Raw genomic sequence first — 19740 nt, 5'->3', positions numbered from 1 at the left:
ATCAGAACACCCAAACAACCTGGGCTTCATTTAATATTTAAAGCTCTGTCTTCTTTTGTTGTGCGAGAGTGATGGGTCAGTGACAGCAGAGCTGTATCAGCCTCGATATTGAATAACTTCATGGCTATGGTTGACTTTGAAACGTGGCCATGTACAGTGTTTAAAAGTGCTTAGTAAGAATTTGAGCTTTAATCATGAATCCGTTGTGTCCTGGTAGTATCATTCTTTAATTTCCTGTTGTGGTATTTTTGATAAAGGCTTGGAAACATATGTGTGTGAGTGGAATTTTTATGCTCTTGATGATGTTGGCTGTAACACCAGAATGGTTATAGCAGAATCATTCTGTAGAATATGGACTTTGATAAATGATCTTCTGTGATTCCTTTAATTTTCTTAGAAGAAGGTCTGATGGTATTTGTGTGTAATTTGGAAACAGCCAATTTGGAGCTTTCTGTTCAAGAACTTCTGCAGGATATTTTGTGGAAAAGTGAAATTCACTGGGAAATGTAGGAATCCCAGGGCTCCAGAGAAGGATTTTCTGTCCCCCATTCTTTTCCATACGCAAACTCATTTTAATAGGTGCAAACCAAGTTGCTCACCAGAGAAACTGGTGTTTTAGCTTCCTTGTCATGTGGGAATGGTGGTATTCCAGATTTTATTCCTGGTTTCAGGGCAATTCTTCAGTATTCTGGCACCACCAGGCGGTGCTCTTTCAGTTTTCTTCCTTTCCTAAGCTAAATGTATTGTCAGAACAGAGCCTTTGCTTCGTGGGAGCAATAAAGCTGAGATGGTGGTGAACTGATGGCCAACTAGTTATTCTGATTTGATCTACATGATTAGCTCTTTTCTGAAAAGCCACTGATTTTCCGTCTCTCTTTAAAGTGTGCATAGGGGTTTAATTTCAAGATAATGCTTTGTATTATTTAATACAGATTCTTGTAACTGCTGAAGACTATTTGGCTGTTAATAGCAAAACTTACTGCATAAAGATAGCAGCAGTTTTCAGAACTGAGCGATCTGCTTCGTGTGAGGGAGCTGCTGAGATCTGTGCTGGCCTTGCTGAGTTCTGCGAAGGACACTTGAAAGCCAAGCGAGTTGTAGATGAGGAAGGAGGAAGTCTGCTGTGTGCTCTGGGTCACCAGACTTTGTTTCCCTGAGACCCATTTTCCATTAACTGGTTTGGGTCCTAATGAATCGGGTAAGGATTATTGCAGCAAATACAGGGAAAGTCACAGTCCATTTTGAATCCCTTTCACCCGTGTGTGACACTTCTGTCTGGAGCGGGAGCTCACAGTGTACTAACTGCTGAATAGAAGTGTATGTGTCTCTGTCTTTTATCAGAGTACCTTTTTGGCTTCTTTCTGCCTTCATTTTTAAAGGCCCTTGACAACTGATACGAAACCATTTGAAAGCCCTTACTAAGAGCTTTTTCCCCCCAGAGAGTACACAGTAAGCAGAACAAAAGCATTGTTAAAGAGGCTGTTCTCGTACAGCAATGTAACTCGTGTGGATGTTTCTGTAAATTCTGGTTGGCTCATTTACTTCACATCTCTTGTTTGGAGGGACAATATCTCACAGGTAAGCTTTACAGGAGAAGGAAGAGAATATATCAGCTATTCCCAGACTGCTTGTAATCCATCTTTCTTAATTGTATCAACTCCGAGGCTGGTGGGTTTAGATGAAATGAAGAAGAGAATTTCCTGAATCTCTTGGTGCTTTCTGACCCTCCTGTGTTCTCTTCAAGTGCTTTTGAAACCCTCTGGACCAGGCCTCCTTGATGTTGATTTGTGGCTTGTGGGTATGTGGATGAAGCAGAATTACTCTTCTTGTTAATGTTCTGACAGACTGAAGGGACATGGATCAAATAGGTCACGGAAAGACAGGATATGCATAAAATTAATATGCAGAATGTAACAGCAGGCAAGGTTATAAATGCAGACTGACACTGGCATGCCTTAACTTCAGCCCTTTCTGCGTCTGGTTTGAGCTGTGGCTGAGGGCTCAGGAAGATGCATTGCAAACCAGCTCTTAACTCTTCATGTATATTAAAAAAAGACAGTGAAAACAATACAAAAGAAATTGAAATGCTGTTCTGGGGGGTTTCTTTTTTAAACAAGAGTGAGGTGTCTTCCATTGAGTTGCATTTTCCGAGTCATCATTCCTATTTCACTGGCAAGGATGAATCCAGAGCAAACAAGAATAGACAGAGGCTAAGAGTGACGTCTTGGCAAATGAAGATCTGCCAATTGTTTTGCTAAAGGCACGTGTCCTCCAAGTCATCCTCCTGGAAACTGGTCTGGTTAACATGATGTATGGGTAAAGCACAGCGGGGCTGAATGGTTCCTGTTTTCTTGTGCTTCTGCAAATGTAAGTGAAAAAGACCAAACCAAACCCAAACACAGGCGAGGACTGTATCAGTGCAAAACACCAGCAGTGCTGAGAGGCAAAAATGCTTGGTTTTAGATCTCTTTCACCATAGGTCACCTGGGTTGGTTCAAGTAAAGAGTTGTACTTACAGCCCGGCTAAAAGCAGGTTTTAGTTGTGAAGTAGAAGGCACCTTTTATTTGTTTCTAAGGTATTAGAGAGAGCTCAAGGTATCCAGGTGCTTTTCTGAGTGTATTTGCTCATTGGTTGTGTATGAAAAGTCAGGATTAGGGTCTTCCTTCCTCTGTGCTTGTGAGGGCAGGGCACTGACATGCTTACCTGAGCCCGTAATCTGAAGTGCAGCCTTCCTCGGGCCCCTGCTGAAGGAGAAAAGCGTTTGTGTTCTTCAGGTTTGGATTGTTTATTGTTTTCTGAAGCAGCTGAAGACAAGTAGGTGAATGTTGACAGAATGGGGACCAGCCTTGACCTACTTGTGCCTTTTTCTCTGATCTCTGTTGTGGGGATGTCACCTTATGGGGTTTGTGCCCCTGTTTATCCATCTAAAGCACGGAGAACAGATGTGTTTGGTAATTTGCATATTGCATCCATAGTCTCATCACTCCTGCAGTTCTTCCCAAGGAGATTTTGTCACCCATCATATGGCCCAGTGAAGGGAATCCTTCTGTAATCATTTCATACTGAACTGTTGTTTAAACTTGGGGTTTAAAGTGTTTCAGAGGCATTCATTTGGTCCTCTTTCAATCCTGCGTTTTCTTCCAAGAGTCTGTACATCAGAACGTCCCAAGACTGGAATCACACCCTTGTGCTGATTTCTGATATCACAGGGGTTTTGTCTGATTCAGAACAGAGAAACATAGATTGTAGTGACAGGACAAGGGGTAATGGGTTCAAACTGAAACAGGGGAAGTTTAGATTGGATATAAGGATGAAATTCTTTTCTGTTAGGGTGGTGAGGCACTGGAGTGGGTTGCCCAGGGAGGCTGTGAATGCTCCATCCCTGGTGGTGTTCAAGGCCAGGTTGGACTGAGCCTTGGGTGACATGGTTTAGTGTGACGTGTCCCTGCCCATGGCAGGGGGGTTGGAACTGGATGATATTAAGGTCCTTTCCGATCCAAACCATTCTGTGATTCTATGATTAAAAGATGGAGAAGAGCCACCAGGTCTGGCTTCCGTGTGTCTTTGGCTGCAGTGGTGAAAGCAAACCAGCTGCTGTGTAGGATGCAGATGAGAGTGTGTTACCCTGCACAGCAGCCAGCAGAGCTGCAGGAACAGATCCGTCATACCCGAGATATGTTTGTATTTCCATCTCTGAGGGTTTGGTATTGCTGATGATATCACTGATCAGTGGTTGGTTATTGAGCAATAAATTCATTATAATGACCAGTTCCACTTCAATCTGAACTACTGTCCCAGGAAAGGAAACAAAAATAAAGGAATGGAAGACTAGCAAGAATCAGCCATCACTCGTTTTACATTGATAGTTTATGTTGTTCCTGTATTATTTTTGCAGTTATTAAGCACTTGGATAGACTTCAGTGGAAAAATGGCTTGTGTTCATTCATTGGCTTCAACAAGTCACCTAAAAAGGGATGCTCTGCTTCAGGTGATAGGTGTAACACTGCATAGCAAAGCCTATTGCAAACACCCTAATTATTTGTCTGAGTGCTGGTCATACACTTCATCACAGGTGGAAAGGAGTCATGTTAAGTGCTGGGAGGTGTTACAAAGGTAGAACCTGTACTCTTAAAGGAACTTTAGCAAGAACAATTCTGACTGCCAAATGCCCAATTCCAAGCAGTTCTTAAGTATATACATATATCTATAGACAAGGACTTGCTTTTGCCTGAAAATCCGGATTTTGCCGATCTTACAGTACTTCAGTCATTTGATTGGTAAGTCATAGATAGCTTCATAGAATTATCCACAGGCTGAGAAGTGGCAGTGGTTACACATCCTGCCTGTCGCAGCCCTGGCAGAACATCTTGCATTGCTCTCAGCAGGCTGTTAATGCAAAGGTGCTATTTACCTGTCTGGTTTAGTCTGTCACTCTAATATCTTAGTATTTCTGAAATTGGCTTTTGAATCTAATGAAAGGAGTGGGTATGGCTCCGATGTAATTGAAACTGCCATGGAAATAGGTGGAACTTTTACAGCATTGTGAAGCTTGATGGTATGTGACAGAGGATCATTCACTTCACTGGTTCATAGTAATAGGAGAATGATGTCTCTTTAAACTCCCTGTTAATAAATATGAGCCTGATTATCTCCTCTCCCCTTCTTTGTAAGTTGTGGATCTTTCTTAAACCTTCATCAACATACACTAAAAATAAAAGCACTTCTTTCACATCCCCAAAATATCCCATGGCCCTAAAGCATCTTCTAGGCTTTTGGATCATACAGGTTATGAGTTTATTTCACACTTGTGTTTTGACATGTCCCTGCTGTTCCTACAGTGATTCAAACAAGGGATGACTGTGCAGGCTTGATAACATAGAAATATTTACACAGGAAATAAAATAGCAGTGGTTTACGATGATTTACATGAGTGAAATGTAGAGAGGAAGCCTCGGAAAAACTGGTGTCTGGTTGCCTTGTGTGCAGTGACATGGGCTGAACACTGCCCCAGCAGATACAACCATTTCCTATGGTGGTAGTGGAGAGCACTGGAATGTAATTGCTTTGAAGTACTATGTTTGAAATGTTGGTTGCAGACTTTGGTTTGAATACTCTGGGGTTTTTCATATGGTGGCCAACAGCCAAACACGATGGTGGTGAGAAACTGAGTGACTGAAACACGATAGATGCACCTGGAGGATGAAGTGTTGAGATACTGAGATGAGGCATGGTGCTGCTTCACAGGGGTTACTGGGCAGCTGCATTGGAGTCAGGAGGCGAAAAGGGGTTTGGTCCCTATTCCTTGTTCTGTTTTGTCCCTGTCCCCCTATGGGAAAAGGGTGGTCAGGAGGAAGAGAGGACAGGGGAGAGCTGGCAGTGACGCTGAAGGGGCTGGGGATGGTTACTGCTGGAAACTGGGTATCTGTCTAGAGGATGTGACCAGAGGCTTTATTAACCTACTTTGCTATAGAGGTGCAGAAATATCCTAGGAACTGTGCCAAAGCCTGGAGGCTTGTTGGACATGGAGAAGGTTTCTCATTTGGGTTTTCCTTGGTTGGCTGGTGGGGATGGGAATAGAGGTCAGGGAATGGGGCCAGGAATGTAGTAGTTCATGTAATTGTGGTATATGCTTTCAAAATACAGAAGGAAAGGACAAAAATACAATGGAGACTTGTATGCTTGTTGCATGTTATTTATTTATGAACAGCGCAGACCTTAGAGAGCTGTGCCATTGACTGGAAAAAAAGAAATCTTTTATGGAATTAAGAAATCTATTGGAATAAATGTCCTGTGTGGTGTTAGAACTGACTCTTGCTGGGGTTCATATAGGCAGTTGAGAAGTAAATAAAAAGGTCTCAAGCATAACCAGAAAATTTTGTGTAAATGAATTTGATTTGGAAAGCAGTTTCAGTGTTAAGCTTCCATGAAGGGAAGACAAATGGAACATTTTTAAAGATCTTAACCATAACAGTATCCCTTTAATTTTCTCTCCTTTCTTTTAAGTAAGACACTCTGAATCAATTTCTGTTCAAGGAGACAGATTTCTTGCAGTAATCAGTTTTGCTTTTAGCTCTGATTTTTGAAGAATACGTGATAATGGTGCACATGCTTGAGGGTGTGATTAGAACGCAACATTAAAAGGCTTTTTAGGACATCTCTGGCTGAAAAAGGAGCTCTGGAGAGGTCTGCATTTGGCAGCTGAGCACAGGGAATGAAGCATACCTTTGAAGTGCTGGATGAGGAACAAGCCGCTTAACCCTTTCACATCAAATACCTTTTAGTGGAAGGTAAATCTTGGTGCCTTCAGCTTCCATCTGTGAGTTTGCATTCAGTCTTTCCTTTCCCCAGATGAATCCTGTGCCTCTGAAAGACCAAGAATATGTATTGGGAAGATGTGGCTATTTGGAGTAACTTACAGTACAGGTTTTTCTTTTAGTCCCTTTGAGTATTTCTTTGACTATTTTAAGTATTCTGTAAAGTATGTTGAGAAAACTATGAAATGCTGAGAATTCACATTGGTTGTAAGGTAATTAACTTGTTTTCCTTGATAATCTCCTTAAGGAACTTAGTTTCTGTTCATTGTCTGTAACACTCACAGACATGGACAGATGCAGATTCCTGGATGTGAAACCTACTTGACTTGCCTAAATTATGGGAGACTATTTAGCTGGTAGAATAGATTATGGGAGGTTCCAGATGTCTGAAAGCTGAAGAAGCATTTACTCTTTGCCTGTGAACACCTTCACCCAACTTTATCAACCCGTATGAGTCTGCAAATGACTCCTGTCTGTTCAGTATCAGGCGATCTGTTGTGTGAGTGGGTGCTGAAGCTGGGATGGGTGAGTCAGGGGAGAAGGGCTTGTCAATGGGCTTCCAGTTCCGGGTGAAGCACTGCTCTTTAGTCTTCACGCAGCTGATGGGACACTTTGCACTTCAGGCAGGTGAGGAAGCACGAAATAACATCTGGATGGAAAACTCTCAGTGCCTCCCCCTCCGTCCCCAGAGCTGCTGAAGGAGTTTAGTAGTGCTTCCTCCCAGAGAGCTGAGGAAGAGGAGGAATGCTGGTCTATATTAAGACATTCAGGACTTGTTTATTCACTCAAAAGGCAATTGGAAGTAGGTTTTTGACAAGTGTTTGCTGTGCTGTAATGGTTTTCTCCTTATAACTTTTCTGTGTGTGGCTTTTCCTTTAAAACTGAAAGCTAAAATGATTACGAATATCTCCTTTAAACAAGATTGTATCAGCTTCTGCATCTCTTTAACAATGCTTGTACAGCCAGAGGGTAGAACAGGCTATAATACCATGCTAATTGGGTGTGTATGCTAAACCTCTCCTGTTGTGAAGAATCCAACAGAAGCAAAACCTCCCTCCCTTCTGATGGGACCAATCAGTTCCCACCCGAGGGGAGCTGAGGCTGGAGTCGCTCAGCTAACAGGACAGGGTTTGGTGTGTTCGAGCCCCGCGCTGATGGCAGCTCAGGCTTGGCAGACAGGGAGCAAAGGCTCATGTAGGAAATTTGTGTCCTCAAACCAGCAAGCTCCAGGCACCTACAAGGGAGGCTTTGTTTGCAGCTGTCTCCCTGCAGTTAGCTGGTGGGGTGAGGTGTTCCTAGGGAAAGAGTTTGTGTGTTATCCAAGAGCCCTCTAAAAGAGAGCACTCCCCCCTCTCCTTATTGACCAGGCAGAGCCACTGGGACTCGGATCGTATTTGACATATGCTGAAGCTGTCATTGTTCCTGACAGAGCAGTCTGTCTGTCTGCCCCTTTCCTGAGCTGCTGCTTCTCCTGCACGGTGCCAGTGCCGTGGTGTGCAGGGCCACATGGGAGCCTCACACCGGGTTCAGCATGCCACGCTTTGAGCCTCGGCTGGAAAAGTGACTTTCGGGCTGCTAAAGATAGACAAAATGCTTCAGCATTTGCATAACTTCCATTCAGAACTGTCACAGAGCATCAAGATGTGTTTTCTGTGCGTTGGTGAACACCAGCACTGGTGCTCAGGAGCCGTTTGGAAGAGGAACACTTACTGCAGTCTGTGTTTGGAGAGGAAACCTTTCCCAGATGAGCAGTTTGGTAACTGCACGCCCTCTCCCTGCCCTTTCTCTTCACTCTTGGGAACCTTCTGGGTTTGTGAGCTCCTCTAAAGGATTTCTTTATTTCATCCCATGCTCAAATGCGCTTGACTGCAGAACCCAGTACTGAGCCAGCATCACGTGCCCTGCAATATGAGCTGCATTATTTTGTTTGAAAGTGGCCTAGCAGATAAGCTTGGGTGAGCAGCTGCAGTGCTTGTGGGGCCAGCTTTGCGCTGTGCTCTAGAGCAAGGCTTTCTGGAAGAACTCTGTGGGATTAAGAGTCAAGCAGCTGGGGAGCAAAGTTCATGACTAACAACTGGGAAAGTAATCCCGTGAGCCTCCCCTCATATAAATCCTGCTGTAATGTATAGGTGCTCTCTATACTCAAAGGGAAGGTTCACCTCCCCTTAGAGCAAACTCCACCAGCAGTTTCCCACACCGCCCCTGAGAATGTGCTTCCATTATCTTGTTTCTGTGTAATAACTGCCATGGAGCAGTCACAAACTTGTTTTTCTACCAGTTGCTGTAGAACAATGTGCATGCATTGACCCGGATTCAGAGGGAGAAAGTCACTGCTGGCGCAGGCTCCACCTTGAGACCTTGCCATTGACGTGGCAGAGAGTTGCTGAAGACTTTACAGTGCGTAACTGAGAAGGCCAAATGCCTGCAAGGATTCTTTGAGATAAGAATTGTCATTGAACGCATTTTAACTGGAGGTCTGGATTGTATCATTAATCCTGCCTGTGGCTCTAGTACTCTTTAACATTGTACTCTTTCTGGGGTGATTAGCCCGCAGTGTGAGTGGAAGCGATGGGATTTGTAATGTATCCTCCTTCTTGAAATGTTTCATGTCAGACCCTTGTTTAAACATCTTCTGTAGTCCTTAAATATAAGGAGACATATTTACATTATGTGTAATCAGCAAAAAAACAAGTTTTCTGGTGGCTAGAAGAGTGGCCCTTCTACAGCAGGGCTGTGGTTCTGTACATGCAGTCCCCATTCCTGGCTCATTTCAGAGCCAGGTTTAGATTTATTAGTGACTGCAGAACTAGATCTGGGAGGATTAAACAGGATGGGCTGTAAGTGCCTTGCAGCATTAGTCCAGAACACACATAACACATCCTGGTTGGGTACAGGAAGTTTAACCTTCAGCTTCATTTGAGGGTTTGCAAAATCTGGGTGTGTGTAGGCACTGTTTCAAGAGGAGCGGTTCAGTCTCGTGTTAAGATATACTGGGATTTGATTTTTTAACAAAAGCAAGAGTCTGAACTATCACAAATTTTCTTGCTTCCCTGAATCTTCATCTCTTCTCTCTCATGTTTGTAAAGTTTTTCCCGCTTTTTGAGGGAAATTTTTGGCCATGTTTATAAAAACAGTGAAACTGCCTAAAGTGCTGTTACATAGGAAATGAACAATACGAAATAGCAGCACGATATCAAATCCATTCACAAGTCAAGAACAGAGAAACAACCTTCTCTCATATTTTGGCCATAGTAGTCTTGGTGTTGCCATCATATAATATTTATCATGCAGTATAATTAAAGCTAAACTATCTTCCTTGATATCCCCCCAATTATATTTATTAACTATTTTTTTTGCCCCATACCTATATATATATTTTTTGCCAAGTTATTTTTGGTTTAAATCCTGGTTTCTTATCCCTTTATCCCATCTGCAGTTGATGGTTAATAAGTGAAACCTTTGCAGACTTCAGTAGTAGCTTGAAAGAGCTCCCCGTTGACTCCGGGCTGAGTGATGGACAGATTCCCTGCCTGCTGCTCACTTCGCTGCTAGATTCACCTAGGGTGTAATAGCCTAACAAAGCAGAGGAGGGAATTGAAATGTGTTCTTCTGAGAACAGCAGTAAGTAAAGCTGCCTTTCTAGTTGTTCTCTCAATTAGCTCCTAGGAGATTTTTGTGCTTTCCTAGTTTCTCTTGGGGATATGTGACCTGATAGCATATTGCTATAAATAATTATTTTACTAGTATCGAAGTAGGAACTGCACACAAACACAGAGCCACATTTGCAGCATCTTTATTGGATGCTGTAAGTACCATTTTTTACAGACAGGCTTTTTTCTTTCTTTCTTTCTCTTTTTCTTTTCCCTCTTCCTTGGAGTGCACTCCTGACACTTCTGATCTTCATAACTTTGATTGTTAGTTTTGTGCTGCCCCTTGAAGTGAAATTGCTGGTGAGTGGCATAAAGCTCACAAGCCAAGGCGAGGAGATGAGGAGCAGTGTGAAATCATTGCAGCTATGGGGGAAGAGCAGAGAAATTGCTTTCAAGCTGGATACTGCAGGTGATCATTACTTGTTTGTAGAAGTGGGTTCTTTAAAGGAAAAAAGGAACTGGCCTTAAATGCATATTAAATGCCACAGCAACCTCACTTAACTCATTCCTTGACCAGGGACAGCAGCAGGAGCACTAGGAAAAGACCGTTAACCTAACTCAATTCAGAGAGCTGACACACCAGCCTTGCTTACACAGCTGAGATGAGCCTGGACAGCTCTCATTTAGCTCTTTTTAAAACGGGTCCCACAACGAGTAAAAATGAGCATCAGTAAATCTGTGGTAGCTGTCAGAATAAATCAGAGTTCTGTGTTGTTTGATTAAAGACCAACCCTTTTATCAAATCTTTCCCTCTCACTGCTGAGGCTGTGGGACAGCTCCATCCACGGGAGAAGTGCAGGGATTAATGGAATTAACAGGGCACTGGTGTTGGCCCTTATCACTTGCCTGATTGGGTTCTGACTTAACAGAGTTTAGTATTCCTGGGTATGAAAGCAAGTGTTTCAAATCCATCCAAACCCCTATTTTAGATGTCTTTTTACAGTGAACTCCAGACATTCCTGTTTTGTCTATTGCAACTTCAGAGGTGACTTCCTCTGAACTTGTGTCCTGGATTCACATTTTGTGTTACCTTCACAGTCTTGATCCATATCCTCTCCATTGATGCTGGTAGCACAGCTTGTAGAAAGAATTGGAAGTGAGCATTTTAATCTGTAATTCAGTTAAAAAGACACCTTTTGAATTCTAATGGTAACGATATGGAGATAATGGCACTACCTAAGAGTATACGTGAGCGTAGGTTAGAGCTGATTTTTAGGCTAAGGTTGAAAATGTGTGCCGTTTTTATAGATTTAATTTTATTAGAACTCTGTGAACAGATATGTAACTGTAAAACCCAGGTGTTTGTTTTGTACATGCATTAAAAGGATGCTGTACCTGAATAGTTGACTGAGGTTAGTTTGACAGGTAACGGTCATGGAGATGGACGTTTGAACAGGGCGGTTTGCAGTGGGGATGGGAAGCTGCCCTCGGAGCTGCTCATGAGCTGATAGGGATGGGACAGCCCCTGTGCTGCAGATCCCGGGATGCTCAACCCAGGAAGCCTCTCAGCAGCAAAGGGCGCAATCTGCTCTGTGGCACTGCTTGTGCTGAGCCCCAGCAGCTGCTACCTTGAGTTAGGAGAGAGCAAACTCACCCTGGCGTGAAATTAGTGCCCTTTCCCTCACAGTCATTACACGAGGGTTATATTGTTACCAGCTACAGGCATGGCTGTGCCTGCGATGAATAATAACAAGAAATGTGAGCTTTACCCCAAAACATTACCAAGACACCCTGCAAACTTTGAAACCCTGTGTGTTGTGGTTCCAGCTAATAACAGGTATTAGAGTGTTTTCCTTGACAATTGCTGCAGTAATATTTATACTTATGAGACCTGGAAATAGGCAGGAAGTTTCTAAATGAAAATATGCTTACAAGGTGGTTATTAAAAATAGCTGCAAAATGTTTCAAGTGCAAATTCCCAAGGCTGTGTTGTGGCTACTGAGACATGCAGCCTCGGAGATGTCTGGCATGGGGAGGAGAGCTGGTGTCCAAATCCTTGAGTACCAAACAGAGGATTCACCAGGCTGGATCAGAAATGAAACCACCAAGTGGAAACTTGGCTTTATTATTGCATGCTGATCCCTTGCTTTTTCAGTTCCCTGTATGTTTCATGTAGGTTTGTGGATTGTACTGCACCTGACCTGTTGATGGAATTTTCCTGTCAAAACCACCTAAAATTTCAAAGCTGATCCTGAGATGCTGTGTGCCTCTTAACCTGCGATAGTGTCAATTCCAAAGGGGAAAATAAGGGATCCAGTAGCATCTGCAGTGTAACTGCTGAGGATGTAACGACTGAAGAGTCACAACTTCGTTTTAGTAGCAAGAACATAGCTGTGTAATTCCCAGGAGGCGGCCGGTTTTAGGCTTTCTTTTACAGGTTAGAGGTTTGTGGCTTCCTTTTCCAAGCTGGGCAGGGGCCAGAGCTGCTGACTCCCAAAGCGAGAACACCTCTAATTAGCTGATCAGTGGTGCTTGACCTCGGGAGCAACGGGAGCTCAGCTCATGCCGGGGTCAAATCCTGTCACTGAGCACTGCCTGGTACGGGCCCTGCTGGGTGTCATCCAGAACCTGTCCCTGCTGTAATCCCACAGCCACGGGCCAGCCTGAAACGTGCCTGCTCCTGACGAATAGTACCTTGCTCTGCAGGGTGCATTGAGGTGACCCTCGTCTCCGAACGGAGTTCCTGTAGGGTGAGGGAGGATGCTTCAGCCTGGCCCGTGGTGAGTGCTGAGCTGCACTAACAGGGGATTTGCTGCAGTGCTTCCAGTTTTTATTCCATTTGTTTCCAATTTAGGCTAAAGGCAAGAAGCAGAGTTCCTGGAGAAAGCAGGCAGCATGTTGTGAATTAGAAGACCTGTTCAGGTTGTGTTCAGACAGCAGAAGAACCTTCCATGTGATTTGCAGGGGACTTGCACGACAGAAGAGCCAGCAGCTTTTTAAGGACACATGTAGTCCTCAGGCTACATAGTTGGATGTGGATTCTTACATGGCTATGGCATTGCACTGCAGAGAAAGTTATTTTGATCATCCTGATAAAAATATGCAGGAAAAAATGGCTTCCTGACAAGTGGAGAGCTAGAAACCCTGTTCTGTGGTGAGGTCTGAGAAGCCTCACCCTAAAAACTGTGATTGGGAATTGAGGCACCGTAATCTCCTTGCTCTACTTTTGTGGTTCTCATTATAAAATTCTATTTTCAGAATCTAATTACTTTAAATTAAAATACTTGCCATGTGCAAAGCACCTGATAATTTCTGATCTACTGTACTTGTAGCCCGTAAGCTCTGTGAGAGACCTCCAGGTGTCATGCCTGGATTACATTTGAGGAAACTTAGCTGCCGTGTGCTGTTGCTTGTCCAGATGTGATGTGATTTAGTGGCAGATCAAGTAATAGTCGTACACTTGCCAGTGTTCTGTCAGGATGGTATTATTACAGTTTTTGCCCTCTTAGGTGAGGAAGAAGGCAGCAGTGGGTCTGACAAATCAAATCTCTGTAACTGAGCAAATGGTTTACTCTTAATAAGGTGGTGGGTTTGGGGAGGTGAAGGAGATCACTCCTCGGCTCAAGGTGTTAATCTGACTTGGAGCTGCAGTATATGCCAGTGGCAGGCAGTCTGTGTGCTGATGGACATTGTCAGCCACTTCACAGCCAGCAGACTGGACTGGGTTTGTGTGTACGTGCTTCTAATGAAGGAAGGATCACGCTGCATTCAACGCAGGCTCTGCAGGATGGTGCATAGTGCCCTGTGCTCGTTGCTTTTGTCCCTAGAAGTGTCTTCGCATTGCTTTGACTCACCGTCTAACTGAGAATGATAACTCTAAAATACTCTTTTCTGATATAGAAGAATTGTCTGACAGTAGTGTGTGATGTTCTGAATCTTCTGTTCTTTAGGTCAGTAACAGATCCACGCGATGGAAAGAGAGTTGCACTCAAAAAGATGCCCAACGTCTTCCAAAATTTGGTCTCCTGTAAAAGGGTCTTCCGGGAGTTGAAGATGTTGTGTTTTTTTAAGCATGACAATGTAAGTAAAATCAAAGTAATGCTGAAGTCTTTGATAAAGCCTAACTGTAGAATGGAGCCATCTGTGACAGAAGTCTCTTAAGTTATAGGATATGTAAAATGCTTTAAAAGCTCTCTAATTTTATGGTTATCAGACTTTGTGGAACTCGGGTGTTACCACTGCAAACACTATCAACAATGGAATTATCAAGAATCTAGGGATATTCATAATTTCCCTTCCAAAATGTTTGCAAATAGACAAGACACTTCTACCTAATCTTATTTTAGGCTTTAGATAAATGTCAGTCTGCACAAAGCTGTGCCAGCTGGAGATGCTTTCGTTTCCAAGCTATTTCTTGCTCCATCTTCCTCTCCCTGGCTTTTCTATCTGCTCTCTCCATTCTAGCAGAGTGGGAAGAGTGCAGTTACGGATGTGGTAACGTCCCCATTAATGAGTGTGTTGGGAGTACTATCTTCTCCCAGCAGAATGGGGTCAGGAGGCACAGATCTGTTATTCCTCCTGTTTCAAATTTTACCCTGTTTTATCTTGAGGGTATTGTATTCCAAGAAAGATTTTATTTGTGGTTTAGCACTGGGCTCAGTGCTGGTGTCAGTGGGTGCAAAAGAGCTGGACTGCCTTGCCAGCTTGTACCAGGCTGCAGAGTCCCCTCACCACCACTGCACCAGTCCCTGGATGCTGGGACAAGATTTCTGTTGAACTGGTACCTTAAACTGCTCCTCACCAAGGCCTTCGTTCTGGAGAGGGTTTTACTGAGGGATATAAAATCAAATAAAAGCATCTCTGTAAGCAGTCAGAGGTTGAGCCTGATAACCACTGACGTGCATGTGCTTCACTTGAATGTCATAGGTATTCCTAGGACAGGAGCTAAAAGACAACACCAAGGTAGTGTTTTTTCCTGTGAGAGGATGTAAATTCTGAGCTGCTGCTTTTCTACCTTTCTGCTTTGCACAAAGAGCTGAGCTTCTCGTTCAGAACGTGAACAACTTTGGGTTCTGTAATTCCCACGTGGAAGCAGGACTCTTGGATAAGATGAAAGGCACGAAGTGTGATGTCTTTTGCTTTTGCATTTCTTTGCTAGAATGACTTCTTTCAAATATTTTATAGTTGTGTATACTTTGAAGTAAACCAGTTTGCATTGGGTAGACAAATGAATGCTTTCAAGGCAGTACTTGGACAGCTGGGAAAAGTTCCTTGAATTGAAAAAAAGAGGGAGAGATACCCTGCATGTACAGAACATCTGACTTGCTGGGCTATTAAATTCACCTCTTGGCACATAGAATGTTGGTCTGTCTGAGTGGGATAGAGTAAAGCTCTGTAAGGAAGGTACAGTCTGACTTTGTCTTTGAAAGGGATTTGGTTTTGTTTCACTGGGATGGGTCTTGACTTGTGTGGTGTTTCCTAGGTACTCTCTGCCCTCGACATACTCCAGCCTCCACACATTGACTATTTTGAAGAAATGTATCCTAAATATAAAATAGAGCATCTTAATTGAGGTAGGTGTAATTTTCGTTAGCTTAGGAACTGCAACTAGTGGGTGGAATCTATGAGATAGAACTACAAACCTCCTGAGCCTGTACCTGAACAGTTTTATTTAAAGAAGTGACTCTACACTGTCAAGAGCTCTTAATTGATGTTAAAGTTGGAGGTGAAATGGTGCAGGATTGAATGTGAAGCATTGAAGATGTCAGAGCCAGCAAAGGCAGGACACTGTGGTACGTACCAACAGATACTGCTGCTGCTAATGGTGATTGCCCCAAAACAGTCATTAACTTCTTCTCAGTTGTTAGTACCTTAAGATACTTTCTGGTGTTTTCAGAGTGCTGCTGGCACATGCTTTGAAACCATGACTCTCCAGAGATGTTTCTGCAGAGTAGCTGGGCTGTGGCTTCCCTTGTTCAGCCTCTGTCTTGCTCAAGAAGACAGATTTCACACCGATAGCTAAAACGTGTCACTGATGCAAAGGTACACGCTGTCCGTGGGTGGCCGTATCACCAGGCTGCATTTTAGTACATAACTTGACATGCGAATGTCATGCTTGCTTTCATTCCTGTTCTTAAACTTTGGGTTATTTTGGGGTTTGTAGTTGGGAGTTTCAGCCTTTTTTAACTGAAAATTCAGGGTGGGTTCTTGTTGGCTGCAGCTGGAAGAGAAGTTCTGTGACTCAAAGCAGGTTGTTCTGGTTTTTAAATTGCAAGAACTTTACTGCAGTGAGTTAAGTACAGATTTATATGGTGCAGAAAGTATCTAGAACTAGCGTGAGATGTAGAACAAAAAGGTATTTTAAATAGGGGTAGTTCTGTTCTCTGCAGAGACTTTCCTAGCCACACACCAAGGATCCTAATAAAGGTTGCCTGCCTGGATTAATCTCACTGTCTGCTCTCCTCTTTATGCTATTTAAAAAATTCAACCTGCTCAGAGCCGTTTCTGAGACCTTTTTTAGCTGATAAAACCTGAATTAACTTCAGAATTTGCACTGAATGAGATTATTTGTTTATATTTTATTTCCTATGTGCGTAGGAAAATATCTCTTTGCCAGACTCCTGCCCAAAACAGTGTTAAGATTATTTGCAGAGCTTTATAAACTGCTCAGATATTTTTACAACGTGCTGTTAGTAACAAAATATCCTTTGGAGACCTTAGTGAAAGTGGTATTTTAGAGAGCAGGTAATCAAATATCCCAACACATTGACATTTCCATTACCAAATTAGCATTTCAGTGCAGGGAGCTGCCGTGCAGCTGAGGGCAGCTAATAGACTGCTGTGCTTTCTGTGGAGAACCCCACAAGCAAACGCTGAAAGTTGACCTCAGTGCTGAATTGTTGGATGTGAACACTTGACTCATACTCACTTGAAGCATGGTCAGTTACATGTTGTCTCGTGTGCACTGCTGCTCCTCTCACAGCTTCAGCTGCAGTCTCTCCAGGTGAGAATTCAGATCCAAATGGTGCAAATAAAAACCTCCCAAACCCCAAATTGTTACCAAAATCTCTGTGGATGAGGCAGGGCATTATGGCCTGGCTGCCATAAGCTGAAGGAAGATACCTGCCAGTCAATGGTCATCCGAAAAAGTATGCATATATATTCAGGAGCATACATAAAGTGTTCTGATGGAGGATTTGGGTTTATTTTCTAAAACTATGTGGGTTTAATGTAATTGTTATTGGGACCTGAGGGCTTTTGCTGTTACCTGAGTGCATGGTAACAGTTAGGTGTAGTAAAATGGAATGCACTGTCCCACAGGTGTCCACAGACTCCTACAGGTAACTCTATTAGGTTGGTGTCAGTCTCCAGTGGAGCTTTGGGTGCACCAGCGTAACAGCAGGTTGGTTTTGATTACTGATGGGTCTCTGCTGCTGTTTTGGGTGACCCACTGCAGAAGACATTTAATGGGTAGGAAATTGTCATTCTTTATTTTAACTAAGTGAACTTTGTGAAATATGGTTTGATTTATTTATAATACCTTGCATGGATTGGAGAAGAAAGGAGGTGCATTTTAAACTTGGTGAGTTTAACTCAAGTACAGCAATTATTGATCACCACATTCTTTGGTTGAAAATATTGCTCAGTCAGAGCTTTTTTGTATGAATGTGAGAGAAGGCTCTTAAATTCTGCTTTGAATTTCCTTGCCTATGAACAGCATATAAGTAGTCCTCAAAAACTGGATTTTGGTTATTAACACTAGTTCAATGGCCTCATTTTATAACAAGTCATATGAGTTATAAATCAGATCTAGGTTAAGGATTACTTCTTCTGTGTAATTGTACAATCAAGAATATTTAAATGGGATAAGCTTGTTTTTATGAGCTCAGCTACTGCCAAGTTCTGAATACAAACCCAAAAGCTTAGTTTCCTTCATTGTTAACTGATTTGAAGTCATTGTGACTAGGGTTTTATAGAGCTGTCTTTTTTCAGGTTGAGTTTCCTGACCCTCAGATTGGTGATAGAGACCATTTGCTTTGTGTAGCCTTCTCTCTCCTTTCTTCTGTAATAATTGCAGTGAATGCACTTAGGACCCTTAAATTCATTAGAATAAAGGAATTAAATCTAGTGAGATTTCTGTTTTAGAGTGAGAATTCTTTGCAAACTTTTAGATTGGGATATAATTTGAATGTATAATAACATTTTAGATTGAAAATCTGTGTGAGCACTTGGCATATTACACAGGTATTGATATTTTGCCAATATCACCTAGTGCAAAAAGGAGTAGGTAATGGAGCATATATTATTCTGGGTGTTGTTGAAAAAGAGATTGTTGGTGAACTTTAGGCTTTTATATTCATCATTAAGTTCATCATTAAGCTGAAGTTCAAGGCTTATCCCTGTAATCAAGGCTTATCCCTGTAACCATCAGTTTACCTTGGTGGAAGAGAAGCATACACTAGGTTGGATGATGTCTGGTTCTGTTGTGTGCCTGCTTCCCTGGGTGGGCTGGCCTAGCTTTAAAACACATCACTTCTAGGGGTCAAGAGTGACACAGGTTTTGCTAGAGCACCTAAGAAGTATTTCATTGCAGCTGCCGTATCTGTTAATTCTGACTGGTTTTCATGATAGGTTTACAGCTGGACTCTGATCTAAAAAGTATTTTCCAACCTAGGTGATTCTAGGATTCTCTGGTTTATAGCTCTCTTTTTCCCAGTTGCAGAATCTCCTGCAGTTGATTTTAATGCTGAATTCTGCACCTGGATACGCAGACATTTTCTTTCAAGACCTCTCCTAAGTTTCTGTAGTAACTTTGTGAAAACTCTTCCCATGAAAGTGACTGGTAGAAGCAGCTGAGAAGAAATCACTTTTGTCAGCCTCGCTGTACTGACTTGGAAAGAAAGATTTAAATACCAGTAGAAGCAAAGGTGTGCAGTAATTCCTTCCCACTGATCTTATTAAGAGGTGAAAGAACTGTTTTCTGACAGATTACGGTGTAAATCCCTCATATATGTAGGCTGCAGGAGGGTAGACAGGGACAAGGTAAGATCTGGTTCCAGCAGCCTGTAAAAGAGACAATGCCCACACTGTTGGGGTACCAAGGAGGGTAGGGTCAGGCTTCCTGTTCTGTCACAGTACCCTTAGAAAGAGTTCCCTTGTTTAAGTGCTCATCTGAAATGTCATCGCAGCGAGTTCCTCTGGGCCAGCACACAGCCAGGGACCTCAAGGATTAAGAGGATTAGTATCCTCTGTGGAAAGCTGCAGGTTGCTGATTTGCAGCGGGTAACACAACAGTTTATAGTGCTGGGTCAGGCAGGATTGTGACTTAGGTTCTCACTGGATACCCATAAGAGCAGAGGGGCTTGATGTACTTTGTGCAGGTAATGCAAGTGTGTGCTGCCATTGTCAGACAGTGAAGTGTCTGAGGGAGCATCCTCGATGTCTGCTCGGATGAACTGTGCCAGAGTGGCTGTTCCCTGCAACACGAGGCTGCTTTGCCTTGGGTTAAAGTTCTGCTTTACCAGCAGTAAGGTTGTGATGCTTTGATTCCAGTTTCTGCAAAAGCTGGTTGGATAATGCTGGAACTGTGAATGTTTTCCCCACTGTGCATTGGAAGTCCCTCCAAAAGCTTCTGCCAGTGCTTGTCTGTGCTCTGGGACACGTGCCATAGATTGCCGTTTCTGCATAGCACAAGTAGAGGTGACTTGGTGGCAAATATTTCAGTAGTTTTGCCTGTAACAGAAAAGTCAGCAAATTTTAAACATCAAATAAACATAACTTAAGGAATAATTTAGACAGGCATTAGATTAATTATTGTTTAATAATTGTTGCACTG

The 19740-nt window shown here is 42.9% G+C and overlaps 1 protein-coding gene across 3 annotated transcripts in view; it reads left to right on the top strand.

The window, feature by feature from the left end:
• NLK (nemo like kinase) overlaps positions 1 to 19740 on the top strand; it is a 43127-nt gene that overhangs the window by 10979 nt on the left and 12408 nt on the right. For all 3 annotated transcript variants that reach the window (XM_061363307.1, XM_061363308.1, XM_061363306.1), the window contains 2 exons: positions 13856 to 13985; positions 15388 to 15443. In XM_061363307.1, the coding sequence (XP_061219291.1) occupies positions 13856 to 13985; positions 15388 to 15443 (186 nt within the window). The remainder of the gene's footprint in view (positions 1 to 13855; positions 13986 to 15387; positions 15444 to 19740) is intronic.

Source organism: Neopsephotus bourkii, unplaced genomic scaffold (assembly GCF_033783945.1).
Source record: "Neopsephotus bourkii isolate Nb327-2 ecotype Australia unplaced genomic scaffold, CSIRO-AGI_Nbou_v1 NB_1154, whole genome shotgun sequence".
Taxonomy (NCBI): Eukaryota; Metazoa; Chordata; class Aves; order Psittaciformes; family Psittacidae; genus Neopsephotus; species Neopsephotus bourkii.
The sequence above is the reverse complement of the archived record's forward strand: the minus strand, read 5'-3'. Positions and strand labels throughout refer to the sequence as shown.